The sequence below is a fragment of the Pagrus pagrus genome (assembly GCF_965226575.1).
Source record: "Pagrus pagrus genome assembly, chromosome: 11".
NCBI classification, from domain to species: Eukaryota; Metazoa; Chordata; class Actinopteri; order Spariformes; family Sparidae; genus Pagrus; species Pagrus pagrus.
This window is the reverse complement of record NC_140195.1, coordinates 2,682,925-2,709,071: the sequence shown is the minus strand read 5'-3', so window position 1 is coordinate 2,709,071 and position 26,147 is coordinate 2,682,925. Positions and strand designations below refer to the sequence as shown.

Below are 26,147 nucleotides of genomic sequence, written 5' to 3'. Positions count from 1 at the left end.
GGGTTGAAAGTGGGAGGGTTTCCGCGCGACCGCCTCTTGCCCGGATTGACAGCTCGCGCCCTGCTGCTGTAGCCATTAGCGCGGTGGCTGGACTAACGGCTGTCTGGATGGTGTAGCGGCGGAAAACAAAGCTGAACTGAGATGCGAGTGTTGTCAAAGAAAACCCCAAAATAACCGAGTCACGCTTCACGTAAGACAAGAGAACAGACGCTGCTCTGCTCGGGGAGGAGAAAAAGGTAAGACGTGCTCATAAGGTAGCCAAGTGGGCTAACATTAGTCAGCTTTGCTGCCCTTGGATTAGTTAGCGGGCTAAGTGCTAGCTGGCTTATTCGAACCAGGAATATCGCTCAGAGCAGGCTAGGCTATCTGACTGGCTAACCAACATGGATGCTGTGTGTGTGTGTGTGTGTGTGTGTGTGTGTGTTCCTTTGATGCGGTGCCTGGAGATTATCCGCTTTAACCACGGTTTGATTCTCGAGCCGACCGGTATTTTCTAGTTCGGTTGCCAGTCACGAGCTGAGAGCCCAGGAGTGTGTGAGACGTTGGATTCAGATCCCGGCGGCGTCTCGTCGATTATCGTGTGTCTTCTAACGACACTGATTTGAGTTAGCGTTGAGTAAAAAACAGTGAGAAGACATCGCAGGATAAATCCGGATTTAGTAGTCTGTAGTCCAGTGAGGGACCAGCGTGCGTGTTTGATCTGCTGTCTGTCGGAAATGTTGGAGCGACAGGTGCAACTTCCCCTGCAACTTGTTTTATAGCACGTCAACAGAAGAGCCAGTGAATCTAAAGCTGAGGAGATGAAATTATTTCCAGTGTATTGTTCTCAGTGGGGCAGCTCCTATTCCTGGTTGTGAGCCAATCTGAAATAGCTGGAGCAGAGCTGCTGTCTTTTTCTGTCCTCATGTGATGTGTATGTGAAGTGGCAGGTGGTACTGTCTGTGTGGCTGTGGGAGACAGCATGTGTCCTCATGGCAGAAGATGTTATAATCATTTCATAATGAAACGTTTATTACACAGTTACAGGTTCCAGTCAGTCTCTTGGGGTTTATCATTACCTACAGTTGTAATCGTTTTTAATCAGATTTCCTCCATTGTGAATCATGAAATACATCCTTTATTATACCTTTTCAATCCCAGCTGTGATTCTGAGCACAAACCCACTAAAGTCTTGTTTATGAATGTTGCTGGTGATTTGTACTGGTTGTAGATTTTAGTGGAACAATCTAATGCAGTGAATGACGTTACTTTAATGTACTGTATCTGCATCACAGGGCTGCAGCTAACTCTTACTTTCATTACAGATTAATCTGCCGAGTATTTTCACAATTGTTATATTGTTTAGTCCATAAAATATAAAAAAAAATCAAAAATTGTAAGAAATTCTCTTTACAGTTTTCCAGAGCCCAAAGTGACATCTTCAAATTGTTTATCTTTAACCCAAAGCACCAAAAATTACCAATTATACTCGCAATAAGGACGACTGATACATCATATACGTCATATGTCAGTATCGGTGTATTTGTCTGATATGTGCCCATATGCAAAAAAAAATTTTATACATATAATGCAAGAAAAGACGCTTGGGGTCATTTCTAACTATAAGACTCCCAGTGTAAGTGTTTGATAACCACATTTGAAGGATCATTGCAAAAAGATATCGGTCGATATATCAACATTGGATTTCTTACCTCCCTAATATCGGCATCAGCCCCAAAAACTGAGTACTGCTCGAGCTTTAACATATAAAGAAACATACTTTATATACAGTCATCTTTGTAGTTTGACACAGATCATTTGTACGCATTTGTGAAATAGTTTCTAATACCGAAAATGACGTGTGAAATGAATAAATGAATGCTCTGATCAGTACGTAGCATCAGCTGCATGACTTACTGAACTGCTCCTGGGGTTGTCCTGGAGTGTATTGACATTAAAATGTTTTTGTCCTTTCATTTGTATTATGCCTTTTAAAATAGTGAGACACTGACATCACTAGAAAAAGTATATGTCTATAGACACAATCTCACAAAGACTGTCCTCGTCCAGATGCTGTGCAAGCCTTTTACGAGGATGGCGTAATCAAAGACAGAGCATCTCCAGCTGCACGGGCAGACGGGGGAAGTGTTTTAACAGCCATTATAGTTCAGCCTCAGCCCACGCTAAATTCAACTGCATGACAAGCTATCATCTGTTCAGATTTATGATGATTTCATTCATTAAGTGCCTAAATGATGCATTAATTGCATCAACTTCGAGGAGTCATCCATTCTGGCAAGTTATCTCTTTAAAAGTGTCACATCTGAGTCAGCTTTGTTTTACAGTACATGACCGGGAAACATTTGACCAAATCGTATTATTTTTCTGAGTCAGCGGGTCTGTTTAAGGGTTCAGCGGATCGGGGGATGGTGGGTGATGTCATCGGTATGAGCTCTGGTAAGCGGTCATCAGTGACTCACACAAAAGCCAGTCACATCAAATCAGGTTACACCTAGATAACAGACCAGTAGTAGGTCAGAGAGGGGGGATTATCACTGCTGCCACACTGCAGCTCCACTGGGAAATAGATGTTGTTCAGTTCACTGCTCATTTATTCTAAAAACTAGAGCTGCAATATTTTTTTGTATACATTAATCTCTTTTTTTGATTGATTAATTAATTCCCCTTTAGTCTATAAAATGTCAGAAAATGCATCACAGTTTCCCAGAGAATTTGCAATGATGTAAAGAGAAAAGCAGCAAATCCTCACATCTTACAAAACAGCAACTTGTATCTCTAATCAGAATGTTTAAATGCAATTACAGATTTTCTACCTCATTTACATGATTTACTTTGCTTATTCTAAACTTCAGTAACATTAATTAGCGGTGGTGCTGTGAAGCAGTTTCCTGTCAGAGTGCCTCTGCTGTGACCCTTGAAAACCTAAAATTATCCCCCAGCTGGGATTCCAGCTTTGGCTCACTGGTATTCGGTATTGATATTTCTATCCTCACATAGAAGGCTGACAGGGTTCGTATTCAGTCTCTGACATCAGAATAAATAACGAGCTGTAGATGACAGCAGGAGACAGAAACACATGATTCATGAGTGATTGATTTTCATTTTCCAACCCAATTAATGAGAGCAACGCAGTCTACAGTTTTCATGGACAGTCTCTCAAAAGAGAATCAATAGTCTCACAGAGGGGTTAACATGTACAGTACGTTGCATTTATGGACATGCCCAAAACAGTGAAATCACAGGAAGCGTTTCAGTCAGCTGTCCAAATGTAAAATGCATTAATGCATGCTTTGATGTGACTTATTGAGGCTGGGCGAGAAGTGCAACATTACTGAAAGTTTTAATCCACAGAGAGCAGTGCAGTCGCAGCTTTCTTATCATGTGTGTACATTCATTTAATGCATGTTGATGTGACAGGGTTTGTATTCATGTAATGCATTTCAGTGTTTTTACTGCAATGGGTCCTGTCTCACAACTATATCAACGTAGGATCCTGTGTTGTAGAAGACTCAAGAAGGTGAAAATCAGTTGGGACATTACCAGCACGGTAAATTTGTCATCAGCTGCCACATTTGCAAGTAAACTAGAGCTGAAATTCTAAATAAATCAAGCGGCTAGTTGAATGACTGATAAAATATATCCGTGTCTGGGTTTTTTTACCATATATATTAAATATGAAATGTATTAATTGTTGTCAGTCCAGGTGTGTGATGTGAGAAATGAATATCCAGTAAATTTTAACTTCTCAGTGTGAATAGTTTTAGTATAGTTTGGTCTGTGGGATGGTAGTATACTGTCATAAATAGTATAAATAATTGTTGAGTTAGTCACAGCTGAGCGTGACATTTCTGAAAGGCGGTGCACATGAACAGGAAGTGGATTTAAATTTGACATAACCTTATTGAGCTTCTGATCCACTGACGTCCACTTGGGTTAAACAATACGCAAGAAAAGCATTTATGAGTTTCTTTCATTGTTAGTGATCAGAATGATAAAACTATCACTGTAGTTTATCATCTACAAGTGAGTATCGTCCTCCCTGTCAGACAACCACAGATCCCCTGAAGGAAACAGACTGTGGCTGCTGATGGCCTCCGGTCATGAGTCTTGCACGAGCGTGTCCTTTGGACAGCATACTGTAAAAGTCCTGTGATCGCAAGTCACATGGGACTGTCAAACATTCACCTTCAGTTTCCCTTCTCCTATTACTTCACATTTTCTCTTTCTCACCCTGAACTAATGCCTTCTTTCTTTCTCTCTGTCAGTCCGTCTCTCTCTCCCTGACCCTGCTGTCTCCCCTCTGTCTTCCTCTGTCTTTCCGTCTTCATCACTCTGACTCCCCCTCTTTCGTTCCCGTCCTCCCTCTCTGATCTTTGACAGTGATTTGACATAGATTAGTTCTGCTGGATCATGGATGTGCTCTCTGCAGCGTTTCCCTCTGAAGTTCCTCTGTGAAAGTACCCAGTAGCGTGATAAGGAAGCTATGATGTGATGTGAGAGTTTCACAGAAAACTTGTTAATGAAGACACGATTTGTTCAGGCACTTTGTTTTATCAAGATTAGAATAGAACACTATTTTTAGCAGCGCTGCTTTCTCACCTGAGCTGACTGATACAACCACATTCTTCTCTTGTTGAGCACTTAGCCGGTCTGCCAAGCAGTCAGTCATATTTATGCCTTGCCCAAGGGTATTTTAATTATTGTCATGGAGACAAAGGATGATGCTTTCTTACTCATTGTCTCTGTCCATGTCTGTTTTGGGATTTAACCTGACAACTGAAGTTGAAATGACAGCAACGCTCCGGATCAGAACAGAATCTGAAGTGACTGCGGGTGTTGATTCCTACTAAATTCTGTCTTTGCACCCAAGTCTATAAACAGAGACAAACATTTATTAAAATGATTTATATAAAAATGTGTTGCCTACTGATTTCCTGTCAGTTTATTAATCGGACAAACATTTACAGATTACAACTTTACAAACTCATAATAAAATAAATACTGTTACAGTGAGCGGTGACTTCTTCCACTGGAGTGTACAGCACATATGTGTTTAGTCCATGTAGCGGAGTCAAGGTCTTTACTGTGTTGATTTCTCCTGCACTGTTAGCATGTGCATGTCCAATGAGAAAGAATGAAGACAGGCAACTGATTGGACATTAGCTAATGAATTGGATTGGCCTTTTTGCATCACAGCATCCCTGTGCCAAGATAAAGAGACTGATGGGAAAGCTAATTTGTGTCTAGCTAACCCTTTCTCCAAATGGTGGCCTTGTCTGCACTTTGTGCTCAGCTTGAGAGTGTCTCTGCAACGGGTTGTAAGAAGCTGCTGTTGTTATTTGTTTTGCTATTTTCAGCTGACAACATATGGATAATTTGTCTCTGTTAAATCAAGTCAAAGGTTACTTGACTTCTAATTTTGCCTTGAAGATGTTTTGCTACTGAACCAAAAGGGCTTCATCAGCAAGTCAAGCGCCTTTGACAGAGTACTTATGCATATGTCCTGACTGAGAGTTTTCACAGATTACTTTGTAATTTAGGCATGTTTCCTGTCATAATTTGGGATGTTTTAACTCCTAACAAACCACAACACAGTTCTCTTGGAATAAGATGTGGATTCCTAGCATAAAGACCCACATGTCTGTCTTGTCAACACAGAAGCTGTGGTTGTGGTAACACAAGCCTTGCTCATGGCGGTTGAAAAGTGTTGACTTCTGTTGTGTGTCAAACGACAACTTGTGCAGTTACTTTCATCTCATCCACAATTGCCAGTATATTGGTGACATTTTTTCTGTCACCATTTTTGGCTATGGAAACAAGTGATTGAGATGTTGTGGGCCAGGTTGGTTGATTCCTATCGCCAACGTGGAATTTCATGGTTGTCCCCTGAGCAGAGCAAAAGAAAAATTTGTTTTCAAAATCATCCAAAGCATTCTCGTTTTAATCTACATTGGTGACTGTTTGTGTGAGATAATACTGTGACGTGTCAGTGATTGGTTTCCTGTACTGTATGCACATATGTGGCAGCTGTGTTTACTCTGTCAGTATAACATTGAGGTTGCATTACCATCTATTGTCAGGCAGGAAAGGCTGCAGGGCTGCGTGTGTTTGTAACCTAAGCTCATTAAATTCAGAGCCACAAGAATCACTGGCTGACTTTTGCATCTGTTCCTGTTTATTTTTCTGCATGAAGCCTCATTTTTATTGTACTTTTATAACTAAGGCTGCAACTTAAGATACTCGATTAATCTTCCTATTATTTTATCTGGTAATTTATACGTTTCGTCTACAAAATGTAAGAAAAAAGAGAACAATGTCTTTATATTACAATGTCTTGTTTTGCTTCATTTACCCAAAAAAGCCAGACAAGCATTATATGACATGTACTTGGCTCTTTCTTACGATTTGCCTCTTACCTGTTATTTTTCTCTCATGTCTATAGGGCTGCAGTCATTACTTTCATTTTGATTGGTCATCTTATTTCAGTTCGTTGATTAGTCTATAAAAAGCAGAAAATAATGACTGATGCACGTCAAACATGTCAAACAAAGAGCCAGAAGTGTTTAAAGTTATAGCTTTTTTAATAAACAATGATCTGAAAGAATGGAAAGAGAGAAAATCGTCACGTTTTAGAAGCTGAAATCAAGAAATGTTTGGTATTCGACTAGTGATTTAGCATGTGCTTGTCTGTCCATTCTCTCTCCCAGCTCTGCTCATGATGAACAGCTAAACAGAGTGAGCAAATAAATGGCTCGCTCTGGTGTTCGTCAAAGCATTTTGACTCCATTATCAGAGCTACATAGATAACAGCAGACAGGAGGTGTGGTCAAATTCTCAGAAGACCACTTAGAGATTAATATCTGAGCAGTGAGAGAGGAGCTGAAGAGGAAGAAAGTGTGTGTAGCCTGCTGTGTAAAACACTGCATGGGCTGTTTTTCCTAGATGATACTTTATAATATTGCAAATGCAACCTCACTTTTTTTCCTTAAATAAGCAGTGTGTCTACTCTGTGCATTTTTTGTAAAACGAGTGTGGAAATTCATGAAATGCAGTAACTCAATAATGAACGATCACCATGTAATACTAATGCCATCTAACTAGGGTTAAACAGGGTGACATGAGGAGGGAAAGGATGAGAAACAGTGAAGGAAAGCGTAAATGACACTGAGAAGAGCTGGTGTTTGGAAGTGGAAGAGAGGGTAGAGTTGAGAGATGGAAATGGTACGACATAAGATAAATTGAAAGCACTAAAGAGGGGTAATAATGTGGTATGGGGAGAAAAAAGTCTCATCTTAGACTGAGTAAAGAGAGGGGAAGAGACTTGGCGACACGCTAATGAGGAAGTGATGACAAAGGTATAGCGCAGGAAGAGGAAGCGGGAGGGGTGGATGAAAGTGCTGATAGCAAGAGCAATGGAGCACTTCTCCTCCAAGATGGATGTGAACTAGAGAAGAGGGAGGAAAAAGACAATCATGCAAGATTTCTAGCAAATGTTTGAAATGATCAAGATTAAATACAGAATCAGGTGCGTCTTCATCAGCTGGGCAGCAAAATGATAGCGGACAAAAAATTGTGAAATCCCATCATGTCATGTTGCTTAATATATCCGGCAGCAGATATGGGGAAGTCGAGCTGGACCGAGCTGAAACATCAGCAACAGGTTTGGTGATTATTTATTGTTCATTTACTAGTTCCAGCTTCTCAGCTTTTAGGATTTTCTGCTTTCTTTGATGTGGTTGTAAAATGAATGTCTTTAGGTTTTGGACTACTGGTCAAACACAAGAAGCAATTTGAAGATCTCACCTTGTAGGGTTGGGCCAGTAGACAGTGACCTTGTCCTACTACTGGGCCCTTTAACAAATCGTGATTTAAAAAGCGCCCCACCAGATAATACACAAAAGTGATGTGTCCCATCAGAGTTGTCATAAGGCAGGAGTTGTTGGCATTTGTGACAGGTGGGAGAGAAAATAAAGAAACAATATGTCACCATGTCCTGTTTAATATGAAACCAGCTCAGTTGGATCAACCCAAGATGTTTGGTTAAATCAGTGGCAGAGGTGTTTTCTTTTCTGCAGGACGCTATCAGTGTGTTTCTCTCGGTTCGAGCCATTGTTATTTGCATTTTCCTAGCTTGGCTTCCTCGGTATAGCTACCTGGCTAACTTTGTTTCAAGCCTCTGAGGCTGAACACAGCTAACTTACAGGCATGTGGTCCAGAGACCAAGTTTGAGTATTTGTTTTGTCCTCCTGTCTCATTTCACTACTGCAGCCTGGACATTATTGCATAATGTCTGTCTAATGTATGTGCTGTATATAGTAATTATAAAGAAGACATCATGATAGGAACATAGAGAAGGATTAAAACTTGAAATAAGACTCAGACTAACAATCATCCCAGTAGGCACTCGTGAAAGAGAAGGAGAGTTAGAGAAGTACAAGATGTTCTCCCTGCATCATTTACATTACATCTGCACTTTCATTATTTCATTTTGTGAAGCCTTAGAGTGTGTGTGTGTGTGTGTGTGTGTGTGTGTGTGTGTGTGTGTGTGTGTGTGTGTGTGTGTGTGTGTGTGTGTGTGTGTGTGTGTGTGTGTGTGTGTGTGTGTGTGTGTGTGTGTGTGTGTTGTAGTGGGTAATACTGACTAATGACCCATGTCTTCCCTACTGGGCAGAAATGAGGGAGACAACAGTTTGGAATAAGTCGTGACTCGTTTTTTCTAAAAAGGCTGAAAACTGCTGTTTTATTGCAGCAGTCTGATGATCCTCTGTATATACGCTTAAAGGGACATTTCCCCCCCAAACATTTTTACACTGTTTAAAAAACAGTGATACACCTTAAATTCCTGGTTTCATTTTTTAGGATATTATTTTTCTTCATGTTCATAACTTCTCATCTACTTTAGGGTGAGAACACATTGATGAGGGCTGAACACAAAAAGAAATCATCTTGTGATTTATTGAGAAAGATATTGCTCTTGCGATATCAGTCAAGATTGGGAAGTTGATCATTAGGGCGATTATTTCATTGTCAATTAATCCGTAGATTATTGTCTAGATTACACTGGTTAGTTGTTTGTTTTAGAAAATGTCAGAAAACTGATTTCAGTGTTGCCCAAAGCCCAAGATGACGTCGTCACGTTTTGTTTTGTCCACAACCCAGAGATATACAGTTTACTGTCACAGAGGAGGAAAGAAACCAGGAAAAAATTAATCTTTTAGAAGCTGGAATCAGAGACTTTTAACTTTTCTTTGTTTTTGTTTTCTTAAAATATTACACCAATGATTACTAGCTGACAACTTATCCATTAAACATTGCAGCTTGAGTAATTATGGGATTTTGCTGGGTTCTGTACCAAACAAGCAAGCAAGCTTCATTTATAATGGTATGTTGTGACACATTTGACCTTTTATTACCTGTTTTTAAACAACAGAAGACGATGATGTTACTTTAGAGTCCCTCAAAACAACGACACATGTGGACTTGTGGGTTAAGGCAGGTTGTATTGGACAGTGTCACTGGGTGTTGCTGGGAACGAGCTGTGGTGCTCAGTGAACCTTCCCTGGATAAACACAGGGTTAATACCAGGTTGAAAGTAAGGACAAACACACACTTATCCCATCAGGAACAGGATTTGCTCTGGTTTGCTTGTTTACCTGAGGTGATACTGAATACTAGAGTGTACTCGTATCGTGCTCATTGTGTTAACTGTTTCCTTTATGACAGCCAGGGTTTGATAACTGTAATCATGATAAAATGCCAGCATCACAGCCGCGTAATTAGCTGTACTTAACCCTGCTGTTACAACTGTTACAGCTCTGAAAATGATAAGAATCAACTGGCTAAAATATCAATTTCTCGCATTGGAACTCACTCAAACAAATTGCGTGTCATTTCAACTCGTTTGAACTTAATTTTTGGAAAAAGTTACAGCCCGTATAAGCATATTGTGAAGCATATTCACACGTCCCTGTCATGACACAACTATTTGTAGAAGATTTTGAGATAGGGACACTTCTTTGCACACAGGAAGTGACTTATCTAAATTTTAAAGAGAGCAACTGCAAACTGCCACATAAACCGCTCAGAGGAAGCACTTTCTTCAGATAAAATAGCGCTCTCACGAACAAAAGATCTTTGGCTTTTTGAATAAAATGTAGGTTGCAGTTTATAGTCATCTCGCTGTTTGTGTGTGAGTAAAGTGACAGCTTCTTTTGATGCAAGCTGACAACAAAACGCTGGCCTATTTTTTCTCAATCTCCCCTGCGCACACGCACACACACACACACACACACACACACACTCACGCACACACACTCCGAGCAAAAGAGCACCAGAGACAAACAGCTTTAAATATTTTAGATATTATAATTGTGACTCCAGCCTCACACACACCGTTACACAACCACCATGTTCTCCAACCACTGGACTGGTGAAATGAACTCATGACAGGAGAACTGCTGATATGGATCTCAGTAAAGGAAAGTAATCACCTCTGTAATCTCACTTCATGTCTTTAGCAAGGACCAAAACTCCCAACTTCCCCAGTAGAGCTGCTTTATGTCAAACCGTGGCAGTTATTTTGTTCTGGGCAAGTCCTTTTTTTCAGTGTTAAAGGGACCGCTCACCCCACAATCTAAATATTTCTCCTCTTACTTGTAGTGCTTTTTATCCACCTAGACTGTTTTGTGTGAGTTTCACAGAGACAAACAACAGCTCTCTTTCTAGAAATCATGACCCGGTTACTTAAGATCATCCACATACCTTTTTGAGAGCAGTTATATTGGCAGCTGTTCAGATGTTCACAGGCTGTTTGATGATGTTTTGTTTGTTATGGAGACGATTTTCACATCTTGCAGATCGCAGTTACACAACCTTGGAAAGCCGAGCAGAACAATGTGAAGTCTGGACTGATGCTCATATGAAGTTGTTTTATTTCTTTGTCCTGAACAGTAAGGGTTGTTATTCTGAGCTAACGTTACAGACACATTGAGTCAGGTTCAGCAACACAAGATATTTTGCCATAATGTTAAGCGCATGGAAGCATTTCTGAATCTGAATTGAAAAGCAAATTTTGTACATTGCTTTATGAGGTTTTTATGCACTCTTAATGTGGCAATCGACTATCTCAGATTCTTTCATCTGTGTGTTGTTACCAACTGGTTCTTTCTTTTGAACTTTGCATAGCAGGATTCTGAAGTGTTGTTGGACAATTTAATAACTTTAATTGGAATAGAGGTTTTAATTATTTGTTTGTCGGTGCACCAATATGCTTTGACTTTGTGTCACATGACATGTGAAGGATGAGGTGTGATCTATGATATAAAAAAAATTGTATTAAAATTGTATCCATTATTTCCCTCTGCTACCAGTCAATCAGCAATTTGCCTTCAGTTGGACAGTGTGGACCTACATAAAACAAATAATACAACAAAGTCAATTTTTCCACTCTACTTTTAGATCAGAGGAAAAACAGCTGTGGCTGTCAAGATAAGATAATTCTTGGTTGGTTCCCGGGAGCAAGAATTCAGAGGAGTAAGTGGCAAAATGACAAATAAAGATACAGATAATTAGATAAACTTGCTAAATAAATAATTATAAGTATATCAAATTAAATTAAAGCTGCAAGCAGCGATGAACGGGCTCTCGCCCCCCCTCCGTACGTCGGGCCGTGGTGCCGTCGGAGGGCAGACGCAGAGGGCAAGTTTGTCCACTATGTGGCCCTAGAGCTCACCCATCAATTATATGTCATGTTGTAATGTATGATTTGGAGAAAACAGCCTGTGAATGTCATGTAAATTGGATGATGTTTGTCGTCACAGCACATAGCTGAGCGAAAGATAGCGCCTCAGTAAGCTTCTGTCAGAAATGCATGTATGTGTTGTGTGAGAGAAAGTGTGTGTGTGTGTGTCTTTTGGTTTCACTTCTGTTTTGTTGTGCTTGCTTTTATTGTGTGAAGCTCTTTGTGCTACATTGTATTTGTATTAAATGTGCGATATAAATGACGTCTGATTGATTGATATCAGGCTGACCCACAACACAACATAGCCACCTAGTGGACAGTTTGTGTCCAACACACACCACACATTGACGTGGCTCTCACAGTGGCCAAGCATTGAAAGTTCAGACTGTCATGCCCACCAGGAATAACGTATGCGAAAGCTTTTTACAACTTTTCATCATCAAAGTATGAGGATGAGTCTTAGTGACTGTGAAGTCTGTGGCGTTAAATCTGTAGGGCAAGTTAATTAAAGTACGAGCCATGGAAATGGGTGGAAATGGTGGCAACATCTCAACTTTGAACCAAAATGGCAAACTTCCCGTTGGACTGAGGTTGTGGGTCCAAGAGGCTTTTTTGTGCGTTTGGTCACAATACTTATGCATGCCGAAATTCGTTAGTGTATGTGCATGTAGGAGGCGGGGCTTCAAGTTTGACAAAATGACCGCTGTGAACCAAAGTGGCCGACTTTCTGTTGGACTGAGGGATTCAGTGCCGAGGGGTATTTTGTGCGTCTGGTCATGATACATATGTATGTCGGAGGCAAAAGCTTTTGACAAGGTGTCATCATCAAGGTCTGAAGATGATATTTAGTGAGTGTGAAGTCTGTGGCGTTAAATCTGTAGGACTAGTGAAATAAAGTACGAGGCGTAGAAATGACAAAAAATTAATGGGAAAAGCCATAAGGGGGCGTTAGGGGGCGCTACTGAGCTATCGTGCTGCACATGAGGGCAGTTATAGTATCGAAAAAACGTACTCATGTGTAACAAGCTACGGGCCAAATCTGGTGACCCATGCCTCATGCAGCCAGTGTAGTTACATGATCCCAGCATGATTTTGAGTCAATTGATCACATGACCTGGGAGCTATTGAGCTAAAATGCTAATATTTACATATAAAAATTAATAAAAAAATATGAAAAGATGTAAAATGTAAAAACAAGAGGTGTATCTCATGCAGCCAGTGTAGTTACATGACCCCAACATGATTTTGAGTCAATTGATCACATGACCTGGAAGCTATTGCGCTAACATGCTAATATTTACATATAAAAATTAATTAAAAAAATTTAGAGATGTAAAATGTAAAAACAAGAGGCGAGCAAATACAATAGGTACTAATTCGAATAGAATAGCAGCACATACAGCACCTACAATTAGTCTTGTACTTGACCTATCGTCTCATAATACCGTCCGTTTACACCATAATATTGTATAGCATGATTATATAATTAATGTCACGATATGATGACGTGATCAGGTGAACTTGAGGCTCAGCTGCAGTTTTACATGCTCAGTGAAAATCCCTCAATGAGAAAGAAAAAGTGAGACTCAGGTGTGGAGGCAGAAATCCATATTAAGTGTCACACTCACACTCACACACAGACACACTCTAAGACACAGACCATATGCTGTCAGCCTCTTTACGCTCTGTGTTAATTCTCTACACTCTGTTTCTTCCTGTGAATGGCCAGTTTGACTCACGGCTCATTCAACAAGACAAAATCTCATTGGCTGCCAGCTCGGGGGGGGGGCGGAGTTTTCAGGTAACAGCGTTCGGATGTGATTGTTCACCACACACACACACACACACACACACGGAGTCACTCAACATGTAGATAATCCCTGGGGTACGGATGAATCACCCTCATTGGTTAATCCCGGTCAAGTGGGCGGTGAAACTGTGTTGTGACTGGTTAATCCGAGGCACAGTAGTGGGCGGGATTTAAGGAGGTGTTAAATCAATGTGTTGTCAGGCGTGTGTAGGGTTGCCATGGCAATAAGTGCCATCTGGTGCCGTAGAGGGTTTTGGACTAATGGCTGACCATAAATGAGGACTTTCAGTAATATAAATATTTTTGTCACCCTGGTGTCTTGTTCTATTTCCACGTTGCTGTTATTTTTAGGACACACTGACCTGTAGTTTTTCATGTGTGGTGTGTTTGTTAATGGCGTGTGTTTCTTCGTCCACATTTTTCCCACCCTGTGTGTGTGTTTAAGATTATCCCTGTATGTTTAGGTAACTAGTAGCCACTGACAATCTGCTAAAGCTAACCTCCTCCCACTCACTGCCTCACGTCAGCACACACTTAGAAGAACAGTTTTGCTTATAGCCATTTGACAATGTCACTGAAATGACCCACTCAGTGAATGTGCCACATATCCAAACATAATAACAGTTAGTTGGGCTGCAGTCTGGGACCTTCTGAAGCCTGAACGTTAGGTAAAGAACTTGTCACTGTGCATTTTCTGCAAACTCAACGAAAAATATTTTAATTTGAGTAATGTGTGAAGCCTAGGTGTAATTCAAGTTGGGTAAAGCAGATAGCTGAGGGATCACTCGGGGCAAACACTCCCCGAAAACATACAATACTTCACTTTAAATGATCATACCAGTGTTTGTTTGAACTCCGCTATCAAGGTTGTTATAGTAAACTAAAACCAAACTAAAACTAGGTAAAGTCAAGTTGATTTGTACAGCACGATGAGCAAAGTGCTGTACAAAATAGTATTATATTGTGGAAAAAATAGGCATAAAGAGTGGTTAAAAGGCACAATAAAAAATTAAATGGCAATGATATAATACAAGTAATATCTAAAACTGCACAAATTTAAAACAGAAACAGAATAAAACTTGTAAAATCAATTTATAACGAATAAAAGATTGTAAAATACTAAAACCAGTGAAGGTGTGAAATAAAAAATTTACTTTAGAGAGGATAAAGTCAAACTAACGGAAACGATATGGTGTTCTTGCATAACTAACTAAAATGAATTAGAAATACCCAGTCCAATATCCACTCTGGAAAATAACTGAAACAAAAATTATAAACTAAATCAAAACAAAAACTCGGATTAGTGCTTGAAATAATATAATAGAAGCCTAACCAGAGGAGAGTAATTTGGTTTTTATATTTCAGCATCCTAAGAATAAATATCACACGACTCAGTTAGTTTGAATATGTGTCTCAGTCACACTGATGTAACTGTGATGGGAACCTTGTTCTTGTTACAATATTCAGCCCATGAGTCAGTGTGATAATTGCTCATCAGGAAGGTGCAGGTCTGGTGTGAAGACGGCGTGAAGCTTCTTTTCCTGTCGTTAATTTAAGTCTAGCAGTCTGCTCCGGTCTGTCTGTGTAGCTGAATTGGCTTAGCGTGGTCTCTAAGCCTGCCAACCCCCATACACCGGCTGTCTGACAGGGTTGTATCGACCTGTCACTGCTCAGTTCACAGGTCAGGAAGTGGATTTCCTTCAGGAGTTTAAAACCTCAAATCTATCATCTTAACACTTTTTGCTAATGAATAACAAATTTGCCTGTACCTAATTAGTATCTAAGGTGAGCATTAGTTCTTCAAATACTCACACAGCTTATAATCATCTCTTATCCTGCTTGAATCTGGTTTACTAGCCCACTCTTGTTATTGTTGTTGTCAATGGGTGTATTGTGAAGTAGCTTATCGTTATGCCTGCTGTACACAAGCCTCGTAGCCCCACACCAGGTGGATTTACTCTGTTTTTTTCGTGATGCCTCTGCTTGGCGGACTGACCTGCAGTACCCGCCCTCACTCCACTGATCTCCTTCAACTCTTGCATCTATTTCATCAGGTTTTCAACAGACAATTACCAAGAATGTTATTACCACACAGCGTAAGCTTCAACTTCAAAATAACCTGTCTTTTAGGGCCGCTCTGTAGTAGGGATGCACCGATCCGACTTTTTCAGTCCCGATACCGATTCCGATACCTGGGCTTTGTGTATCTGTCGATACCCGATACCGATCCGATACCGTTGTTGAATTAATAATAAACTGTATACCTTCCACCTTATACCTTCCTTCCACCATGTGGAAGAGACTAAATGCACCAGATTTTCCTAACTAATACAAAATAATCAAACATTGTAAACATGTAAACAAATATTTGACTTCTTATTCATTTGTTATTAAAAAAACAGCTGTGCATTCAAATCTATAACACAATAATCAAACTGCTTGAATTAAAATAAATAAAATGTAGGATGTGCTGTGATGGAGGAAAAGAAAAAAAAACTGGATCTGTTATGGTTTTAAGGGATATTCAATGGAGGACCCAAATGCAGACTCACAGGCAAACACACAGGAGGCAATATAATGGGAAACAAAGGGCGAGCTTTAATAATCAAAGCTGAATACAACTGGTAAGGAGGAAAATACAGACAAACTAAAAAAGGGACACGAAGACAAACACAAAGTAACAACTAAAGGCTAACACGAAGTAGGCTACAAACCAAAAGCAAAGTACAAATCAAAAGAGAAACCAAAACTACAAACATACAAAACGGGAGACACGAGGAGTCACAGGAGGAGACACTGGGGAGGAAGCTGGTGGGGAACACAGGACATCACAGAGAAACACGGACGAACACAGAGGAAGACAAACCAAGACGGACAATGCCGGACACAGGCTACGAGCTTACACGAAGACGGTCGGGAACGGGACATCAAAGGAAAAACGGAGTACAACATGGACCACGGACCAAGACGCGGGGGAAACGAAACGATCAGACAAAGACATGAGGGAGAACAAAGGCTATATACACAGACACTGATGACGGGATGAGGTATAGGTGGAGTGAGGACGGACACGGACAGGTGAGGGGATTAACGGAAAAACACAGGAGGAAGTGAAAAGCAGGACGTGACACACAAGGGTACAATTTCAAAGTAAAACAGGAAACAAACCAAACAGACAGAACCATGATAGGATCGGCCTGGGGATCTGTTAATTTTTACCGATCCCCGATCCAGCTATTTTGTCAATATCGGGGCCGATATCCGATCTTAATATCGGATCGGTGCACCCCTACTCTGTAGCTACAGCAGCTTAGATAAAGAAGGACCTGGGGTCTATTTTTCACAGTAGACTTAAATAAACTATAAACTGCCAACTAGGGGTGGGTAAATCTTTATCTCCCACGATTCAGAATCTATTCACAAGTGTCAAAAATCTATTTTAAATGTTAATAAGCAGCATGGTGTTGACTAAATGAAAAAGACAAAACTAAACTTCAGGGGTAGTGCAGCACCCGGACAAGGCAGGCATTTCTTTTATTGAAAGACTGGATAATTACCTTTGCAAGACGAACATTAAGCAGGTCACTGCTGGACTTAAAACATTAATAACACAGCAGAGCACAGCCCCTCATTTTGTTATCCACGTACACACATGCATGCTTTCAAGTTATTTCATTAATTAATGCTGTTATTTTTTTTAAATAAAAAGGCAGCAGATGGTTTTTCTTAATTTCCAGTTGTGTTGCAGATTAAGGACCCATATTGATCTAAAATCAATTCTGAATCAAACTGGACACCCAAAAATCAAAATCAATCAACTCATGAGATTGCCAAAAATTCACAGTCTGACTGCCAACATCCAAGCATTGACAGGAATAGTAAGTTCTTGACTACACTGAACTTTGATACAACATTTTGCCATTTTTGTTGAAGAAACCAAACAAATAAAGCTTTTTCTCGACCACCACAAACGTTTTAACGAGCCAGCTCTTGGTGTCAATTTGTTGTGTGGACAGTGAACAGCAAGTTTTTAAGACACTGATCAGGGCGGCAGTCTTTTGAGAAAGGTCAAATGTGAAAAAACAGCATTATAATGAAGCACTGTAGTGCTGCATAGATGCCCTGGCCCACAAATCTTGTTTTTCAGATGTAAGAGGAAGAAACATGTTTATAATCCAGCCAGAGAGAAGAGAATTTCTTCACTTACACCAAACGCCAAGCTGAACCAACACAAAACTGCAGACATTTTGATATTGGTCCAACTGGCTGGTAACAGTAAGCACTGTTGAAGACAAAGTTAGACAGAGAGTCTCTCATTAGTCTGTTGAGAGTTCAGTTCTGGTTCAGGTGTGATCTCTATTTATCCACCAGCCACACAAATAAGCTTTGATACTGATGTAGAGAGAGAAACTGAGGGACGGGGATAAAAGAGAGCTCACAGGAGAGAAAGTGGGACACCACAGAAGTTAAATTAGCAGAAGCTGAAATCTGGCTTTATTTGGTCTGTTTGTCATTGTGGATGCTTATTAAATTTTAAAAGATACAGATCGACATCTAGGCAGCCCTCAGTTAGTGTCCTCCTTACACAGATTTAATGATCTGCTGAGAGGAGGCGACGATGAACTTGTTACCTCACACACTGATGAACCTAGTTTAGTTAAAATCAGTGTATTATTGTTTGGCGGTGTGACAGAAGTGAGGTGGATAAACACGGCACAGACTGCTGTACCCCTCGCTTACTGTACATGATATACTATATAGTTTATTTTAATATACATTTTGTATATTCCTGTGTTTGCTGGTAAAGAGCTGCAGGACATAACAGAGCTGGAAGAGTAGAAGAGTTTAACTTACTTACACGAAGTTGAACTCTTTGTACGACATGATGTAAATGGTGGCAAAGACTTAAAGGAACAGTTCACCCAAAAATGAAAATTCAGTTGTCATCTACTCACCCCCATGCTGATGAAAAACATTTCTGGAGCTTCACAGCAAGATAGCTCTGCAGCGTTCTCCTAAACAACTGAAGTAGCTGGCTCCATACAGCTCATCCAGCGTAATCCAGGTCTCCTGAAGCCCAGAGATCCCAAACAGATTTGAAAAGACGTTATTTATACTCTTTTTTTTTTTTTTTTTTAAGATGAAATCTTGTGTGTTCTCTGAGAAGTAATCTGAATCTATAGATGTACCCCTGTCTGAAATGAGGATGAATTTCAAAAACAGTCTTTTGATGAATATGTTTGTTGCTGCCTGAAGCGGTGTGTGAAGCGGTGTGTGAAGTGTGTGAAGCATGTGAAGTGTTAGCATCTTGTTTACTGCAGCTCCTGCAGTGAGGTGAGGTCCCTTCAGGACAAAGAATATTAATCTATCTGCCTTACACACCTGCCTACCTGCCTGGCTGTGTGACATCACCCTTAAATCCCACAACTCCATATTAACAAAGAGGTCGGTCACCATTTCAACACCTTTCAGTATAAAAGGTGGGATGAGTGTTATATTTGGACTTGATCTTTACCTCATACTTTATTCTTCTCTTTTTCGAATATCGAAGCCAAGTTTTTACATTCACACAAGAGCTACTGCAGTGAAATCCTGTGTAAATTTGAGTTTTCTGAGTCTCCTGTCTTCACCTCGACACGCTCGGTTTGGTTTAAGATGCAGTGTTTATAGATTTTGATGTTACAATTAATTTCTGTTTTACATTGATAAAATATATAAAAGAGCAAAATCTCCTGCAGCATTTCTGTAAAATTATTGAAATACTGTTATAATTTAAACATTTTTTCCTACGCAACATATATGCTGTGAAGTCAAAAGGGCAGGTGGAAGGACTGGAATGAAACAAACTGAGAAAAAACAGCAACAAAGTGACTTGTTTTTAATTTGAACCTTTCAGCTCATCGGCCTCTTTTTCCTCTTTTCTTGTTTTTACCTGACAGGTGAGAGGCTGACTGAGCGAGGGAGCGAGTAAGAGCAGGAACAAAAGAGAGAGAGAGAGAGAGAGAGAGAGAGGCCATGGAGCAGCAGAGACAGAGAACTCTCTCCACATCTGGAGAATCGCTGTACATCGTGCTGGGAGTCGACAAGAGCGCCACCACAGAGGACATCAAGAAATGTTACAGGTACATATTAATACCCACAACATTAGACATGTACCCATTATTGGGTACATGTCTGACATTGGGTACATGGCTCAGAGTATCAGAGTAAAAAGTCTCCCTCTGAAGGACATTTGTGGTCAAAGCTAACTGAAGCTCACGTCATATTAATATAATTCAAAGACTATTAAAGTTAAAGGTAGAGTCAGTAGGATTTGTCCCAGCTGTTCCTGAACGCACCACAAAGATATTGTTGAGTCTCATTCCCAGGACGTCAAATAGCCACATTTTGTGTTTTTAAAACGTCCCGAGCAGCAACAAAGTGAGAAAATAAAAATTATCCGTAATTCCCCTCAAATGCATCAAACAACAATAACAAGCCTGTTTTGAAAATGTGAGGAGGAGAAAGTTCAGATATTTGTGTTCGCATGTAGGGAGGAAAAGTCAGAAGATGTCAGAAAAATTATTACTCAAGTAAAGTACAGATACCTGAAACATCTACTGGAGTACAGTAACAAAGTAGTTGTACTTTGATACTTCCCACTTCTGTTTGAAAGTAATAACGTCACTCCACCTGTCATGTTGATGTTTTAAGTTATGAACCACTAGAGGGAGCCAGAAGCCGGTGACACTTTTTTAATGGGTCAAATTGATGGGATTAAATCAGGTTACTGCCGGTTACTGATGATAGCGACTACTGAAGTAGAGGCATTTCTCTCACTCTCATACTGATTAGTTAAGCTATGGTGAAGAAAACAGGAAAATAATGAAAAGGTGCTGCCTTTCTTTGTATCAGGTAACTTGATATTTTAAAAGTGTTTTAATATTTAAACATTAAAACAAGTGTAAGACTAAATTAATGAGAGCTGAATTCAGTGGGACAGAGAAATCATTAATTAAAACACAGTGCCTTTTTTAAGAGTTGGCTTATCAAAAAGTCTGCTGTTTTTAACTTTGTGTGGCATTTATATCCATCCTCCATTCCCTCTGTCTTTGTACAGGAAACTGGCGTTGAAGTTCCACCCAGACAAGAACCCGGACAATCCAGATGCGGCCGAAAAGTTTAAGGAAATCAACAACGCCCACTCCATCCTGAGCGACGCCACCAAGAAGAACATCTACGACAAATACGGCTCGCTGGGGCTCTACGTGGCAGAGCAGTTCGGAGAGGAAAACGTCAACACCTACTTCGTTCTGTCCAGCTGGTGGGCGAAGGTGAGATACCTCTCTCATTGCCACTCGTGAGACTTCACCTCCTCCTGTCCCAACTTGTTTGAAAGGTGTTTGTGAAAAAGATATGTACGTAATGAAAGGACGTAGGATATTTTACAGCTTAGCAAGAACCTTAATTGTCCAAAACAACATTAGAGCATTGAAACAGTCAACTCCACCGGGAATTTAGTAAAAATAAATTACCCAAGCATCGAAAGTGAATGTGTTAACATTTGTGTTCATTGTAATTGTAGATTTATTTGTGCCGAGTCTTCTTTCTAACGATCTGTGGCAAATAAAACAAATTATGTCGAATCATACATGTGATTCAGTGAAGAGAAACACTGAGTCATGAATGAGCCGGAGGAGAAGTGAATACTGTCTGACGCTTGGCAGTGTATTTGATATTGAAACAAGATTTTCTCGGTGTTAACTGTTTGCTTTCCCTCCGCCTCGACATGTTTACCTCCATCAGTTTGTCGGCTGTTTAATATTTAATATCTCTGTGTCTCCGCTCTTCGTCCCACAGGCCCTGTTCGTCTTCTGCTGCCTGTCCACAGGCTGTTATTTCTGCTGTTGCCTGTGCTGCTGCTGTAACTGTTGCTGCGGTAAATGTAAACCTCGGCCGCCCATGGACCAGGAGCCCGAGTTCTACGTGTCCCCCGAGGACCTGGAGGCCCAGATGACCGCTGACGAGAGAGGTGAGGCCACAACGCATTGATGCTGTAACAAACACAAAAGTTCACTGTGGGGACTTCTGTTCAGAGTTTTCTTGGTGTCTATTTTAAACCTTGTTCTAACGTGTTTGTTTGTTTGTGTGTATCCTCAGATGGCGGCGAGCCCATCGTGATGCAGCCGTCCTCAGCCACAGAAACCACCACGCTCACCTCTGATGCCCACCACAGCTACAGGACCGACGCATACTAGACACACACACACAAACACACACATGCACAATCGGCTCCTCCACAATCACAGGACGATGCACACACAATCTCAACACATTTTTCTCATCAGTTCATCTGTTGCATTTCTCTTCAGCTGTTCAAAAAGGCCAAAAAATAATTAAATGAATAATAATACCACACACACACACACACACACACACACACACACACACACACACACACACACCAGCAAATGCTACATACCATCATCACTCAAAGTCAGCCTGAGCTCAGCGGCTCCGACCAAACTTGTATCTTTTTAAATGTTGATTTATCGTGGAGTGAGCCGAGGAGGAGGAAGGTGAAGGAGGAAATGGAGTTCAGGCCAGTTTTATTACCCAGGATATCAAATATTCTTGATAGCAGTCGTCAGTCAGGAGCACATCAGGGGAAATAGATGGGGGGTGAGAGGTATACAAATTTAAAAAATCAGAAGAAAGTTGAAATGTTGGGGAGATTCTGTTGTCAATAATCTAAAAACTAAGAATGTATCTTCAATCATTTTGTAATTGTAAGTTTAAAGCACAATTTATACTTGCCGGCAGTCTGCATGAAATGACATCATCTGTCACTGCAGACTGTCTGTGTACTAAATAAAGTTTTTGATGCACACTGAACTCGTGGATCGTACACAGCACAAACATGTTGGCCGACAGGTAGCCTGAACAGAACCACGTCTGCTGCTCAAGTCCACGTCTGTTTTGAATGGCTGGTGAGCTCAGGTCAAGGCTCATAGTCGTGCTGCTCTTTGTTATTGACAGCAGCGAACATGGCCGTCTCGCCCAAAACGCGCTTTTTAAAGACGTTGTTTGATGCCTGTAGCAACGACTCTGTGTGTGTCTTCAACCTTAGAATGAGGAACATGTGGTCTCCTTTTAGCTCGCTGGGAAACGCTTATCGAAGCTTCTCTGTCGGCCCACCGCTGGCTGGAAGTAGGTCAGAGATCCTGTCTTTACGCTCCGTGAGGAGTTGATATGGCTGTGTGGGGGTGTGGGTGTTTATTTGTCCTCAATACTCTCATGAGCAGCATGCAGCTGGTGCCACACTGGCATCGATTCCCCCTCACTTAAATCTGGTTCTGCTGGTTTTCTGCTTCTTCATTCTGAAGTTTTGCTTCAGTAAAAGGAAAGTCTGAAGGTCTAATCACCATCGTAGAGAATTTCCTAAAGATTTGAACTAATTATTTCTGATAAACTTGCCACCTTCAGTGTGTCGGCTGTCAGCACGTCATGATCAATCAGACAAGGTTTCAGCTGACAGAAACACAGAAACATCTTCCTTGAGAAAATACTGGAAGTCCTGCAGCTGCCGAGACTGAATCTTAATCAGCTTTGGCACACGTGACCGTGACTGAACGGATACCTGGAAATCCACATCAGTCAGCAGACACACAATACTGCTAAATGTTAACTGTGACTGCTGTGGTTCTCCACTCCATCACCGATCATCCTTGGAAAGTGTGAAAGAATTTGCTCTCATATTTCAAAAGCGTCAAGGCAGTTTTATTTATGTAGCCCGCAAAGACAAATCCCAGTTTGCCTCAAGGGGCAGAATATGATTCCCTCAGATGAAGAAATCAACAGGGAATAAAGGGAGAATCATTAGGAAGAGGAACAGAGGAGGGATGTTGATGAAGGTTCTCAGTCATCCAGGTCATGGTAAATCTAGGTGCTGTATCGCAGGAACTGGACTTTCACCTCTCATCCAAGAGGCTTCTTCAGTTCTAACTAACTGTCCTTACAGAGTCGTTAAGGACACGTGTGAGCTCTGAGTTTCAGAGTCGTTAGGGCCAGTTGGGGGCCGTTGGCCAGGTGAGCCCAGGTGTGGATGGTTGTTAAGCTGTCTGGGGAGATAACTCAGTACTGCATTGTGGGTGGGTGATGGGTAGTGTTGTAGGCCACCTCCTCTGTTCAAAGATGGCCGTTCCAGTTCGACATAGATGGATTCCTTTACTCCTCTTTCAAACCATCTGTCTTCTCTGGACAAGATGTTTACATTGTTGTCCTAGAAGGAATGGTTCTTCTCCCTCAGATGTAAGTGGACAGCTGAGTCTTGACCCTCCTGTGTTGTGCCATTCGTTTATGCAGAGGTTGTTTCGTCTCCCCAATGTACACATCTGTGCAGTCCTGGCTGCATCGAACAGCATAAACTACATTACCGTGTTCATGTCTGGGTGTTTTGTCCTTAGGGTGGACAAGTTTCTGCCTTCTCCTCTTCTTCCTCTTCTCTCTCACTTCTTGCTTCTTTTATGTTAAGTCCACTCATGAAGGATTGAGCTTGCTGCCTCACATTGAACGCTGTGTGTGTGCTGAAGAGTCCAGTGTTATTACAAGTACATGAACATACATCGGTGACCTCTTGCTGTCATCTGAAAGAACAGACATACACACTGATTGAGCCCGTTTTTTTTTTGTTTTGTTTATTTTTAGTTTTCAATTTGTTTTGTGAGAAAGTAAAAATGCTGTACATGTCGTGTAAACTGGATGTTTAGATTTCACTGTATTTCTTTGCGTTGGTCAGAAGTTTGAACACTATTTTTTCTTTCTTTCCTTCCGTTTGTCTCCGTAGAACTGCTCCTCATTGTTTTTTTTTCTTATTTATGTTGTTAATGAAGGGAGGATATCGATATCCAAAGTCTTATTTGTTCGTGTGGCGGCAGTTTTTGTAGATTATACAATCCTCATAGCATCTGAAGAGCAGTTTACAACAATCACACTGATTAGTTAGGGTCTAATTGTATATCACTTTTTTTTTTTGTAGTTTTTCCTCTTTTTGTTGTAGCACTCCAGCTCTGCTATAGTAGAATATACAGGAACATTGTGCTTGTTTGTGTCAACTATTTTAATTTTTATATAAAAAAACAACAAAAAAAGCACCTACACTGAACCAAACAGGCTAATTTATTCACTATATGTTCTTTGATTCCTCACTCCAACACTTTGTTCATTATGTATTTATACATATCATGAGAAAGTGCAATAAATCTCTCCACTTTGACTCCACTTTAAATTTCAAACGTGGTTTCAGGGAATCTGCAGGTTCATAAAAAGTCTTTAAAAAAGTCCTAAAAATCAAGTTAATACAAATTCAAAACCAGAGTTAATATCCATCATGTCGTCTCCAGTAAAGACATTTGAATAATTGAAGAATAAAAAGATGTTTTAATGGCCCAGAAAGGGTTTTTGTGCAACCTGCAGATGTTCTGTTTTAACCAAATTTTCTCTTTTTGTGCTTCATGTCATGTGACCACTGAAATGCCACATTGTTAAACCCCAAATCCCTCCTTTCTTTTTTCTCATTTTATCTCTTATCGACCAAACATGCAACGGTGTCCGAGTGAGTGAATGCAGCGTGAAGCCTGAAACACATAAACCTGGAGTCAAGAAGCTTCCATAGCGAGATCTAAAAACGACGACATAAATAACAAAGAACTGATCTACGTGTGAATATAGCGACCAGATGATAATATTGAAGCATTATTTTATTTATTTTATTTTTCTTATGTTTTTAATAACCGATTAACGACTAGTGGAGGGGATGTATAGAATTTTAGATGTGAACCATTTTGACAACGAGGTGACAAAATGGCCGACCCGCTGTATATACACGCAGTGGCACAGTACATAGAGACGTAGAGGTTTTCTGTTTTTAGCATGGACTGATCATGTTTGCGTCTGTCAGGCAGACGTGTGCGTCAATGAAGTATCTGATGTACTGTTGTAAAATAAATGTTTCTGTTGCTTCAGAGCCTCTTTTCTCACTGTCTGGTTCATTCATTTAAAAGTGGAAATGTTTCCATTTATGTCCCCAGATGCCATTATTACTTCTGTTTATACCTCAGTCTGTGCGAATACTTACTTCTGATTGGCTGCAGCGTGTCAATTAACTCCTGATAAACATGCTGTCATGAGCTGTAGTCCTTCAGTGCATCATCCTCTGAGCTCCACAGGATGGCGCCTGTAACACACAAGCTGTGAGAGGTAACCTACACTTTCCCTCTGAACACAGGCTGTCGTCTCACATCCTATTCGCTTACCTTATCACCTACTACTTTAGGCTGCAACCAACAGCACATATGGACAATCGTTTGTTCTTGAAAATCTTGTTATCAATTTGGGAACAATGACATGGCTGACTAACTAGCTAGTCTTGTTGAACATACCGTCAAAAAAAATAAATAAATATAAATTAATGGTCTTAATATTTGTCGAGGTGTTGGCAACTGTCCTTGACTGTGCGTTGGACGGTTCTGCCTTCACATCCTCTGTTAATTCCTGATAATGGACTCCTCGTCTGGTATTATTATTATTAGATAATTAACATTAAAATATGCTAATGTG

At 40.5% G+C, this 26,147-nt stretch overlaps 1 protein-coding gene across 2 annotated transcripts; it reads left to right on the top strand.

Annotated features, from left to right (window-relative positions):
- Positions 1-61: 61 nt before the first annotated feature.
- On the top strand, positions 62-25,554 carry LOC311265810 (dnaJ homolog subfamily C member 5-like). Of its 2 annotated transcripts, XR_014623628.1 has the most exons (6): positions 62-236; positions 19,490-19,672; positions 20,650-20,863; positions 21,390-21,561; positions 21,690-22,131; positions 22,196-25,554. XR_014623628.1 is itself a non-coding variant. In XM_084367818.1 (5 exons), the coding sequence occupies exons 2-5, from the start codon at positions 19,566-19,568 to the stop codon at positions 21,785-21,787; spliced, it is 591 nt and encodes a 196-aa protein (XP_084223944.1). In that variant the 5' UTR covers positions 62-236; positions 19,490-19,565; the 3' UTR covers positions 21,788-25,554. The 2 variants fall into 2 exon arrangements, 1 of the variants encoding a protein (XP_084223944.1); XM_084367818.1 differs by having other exon boundaries at positions 21,690-25,554.
- The last annotated feature ends 593 nt before the right edge of the window (positions 25,555-26,147 follow it).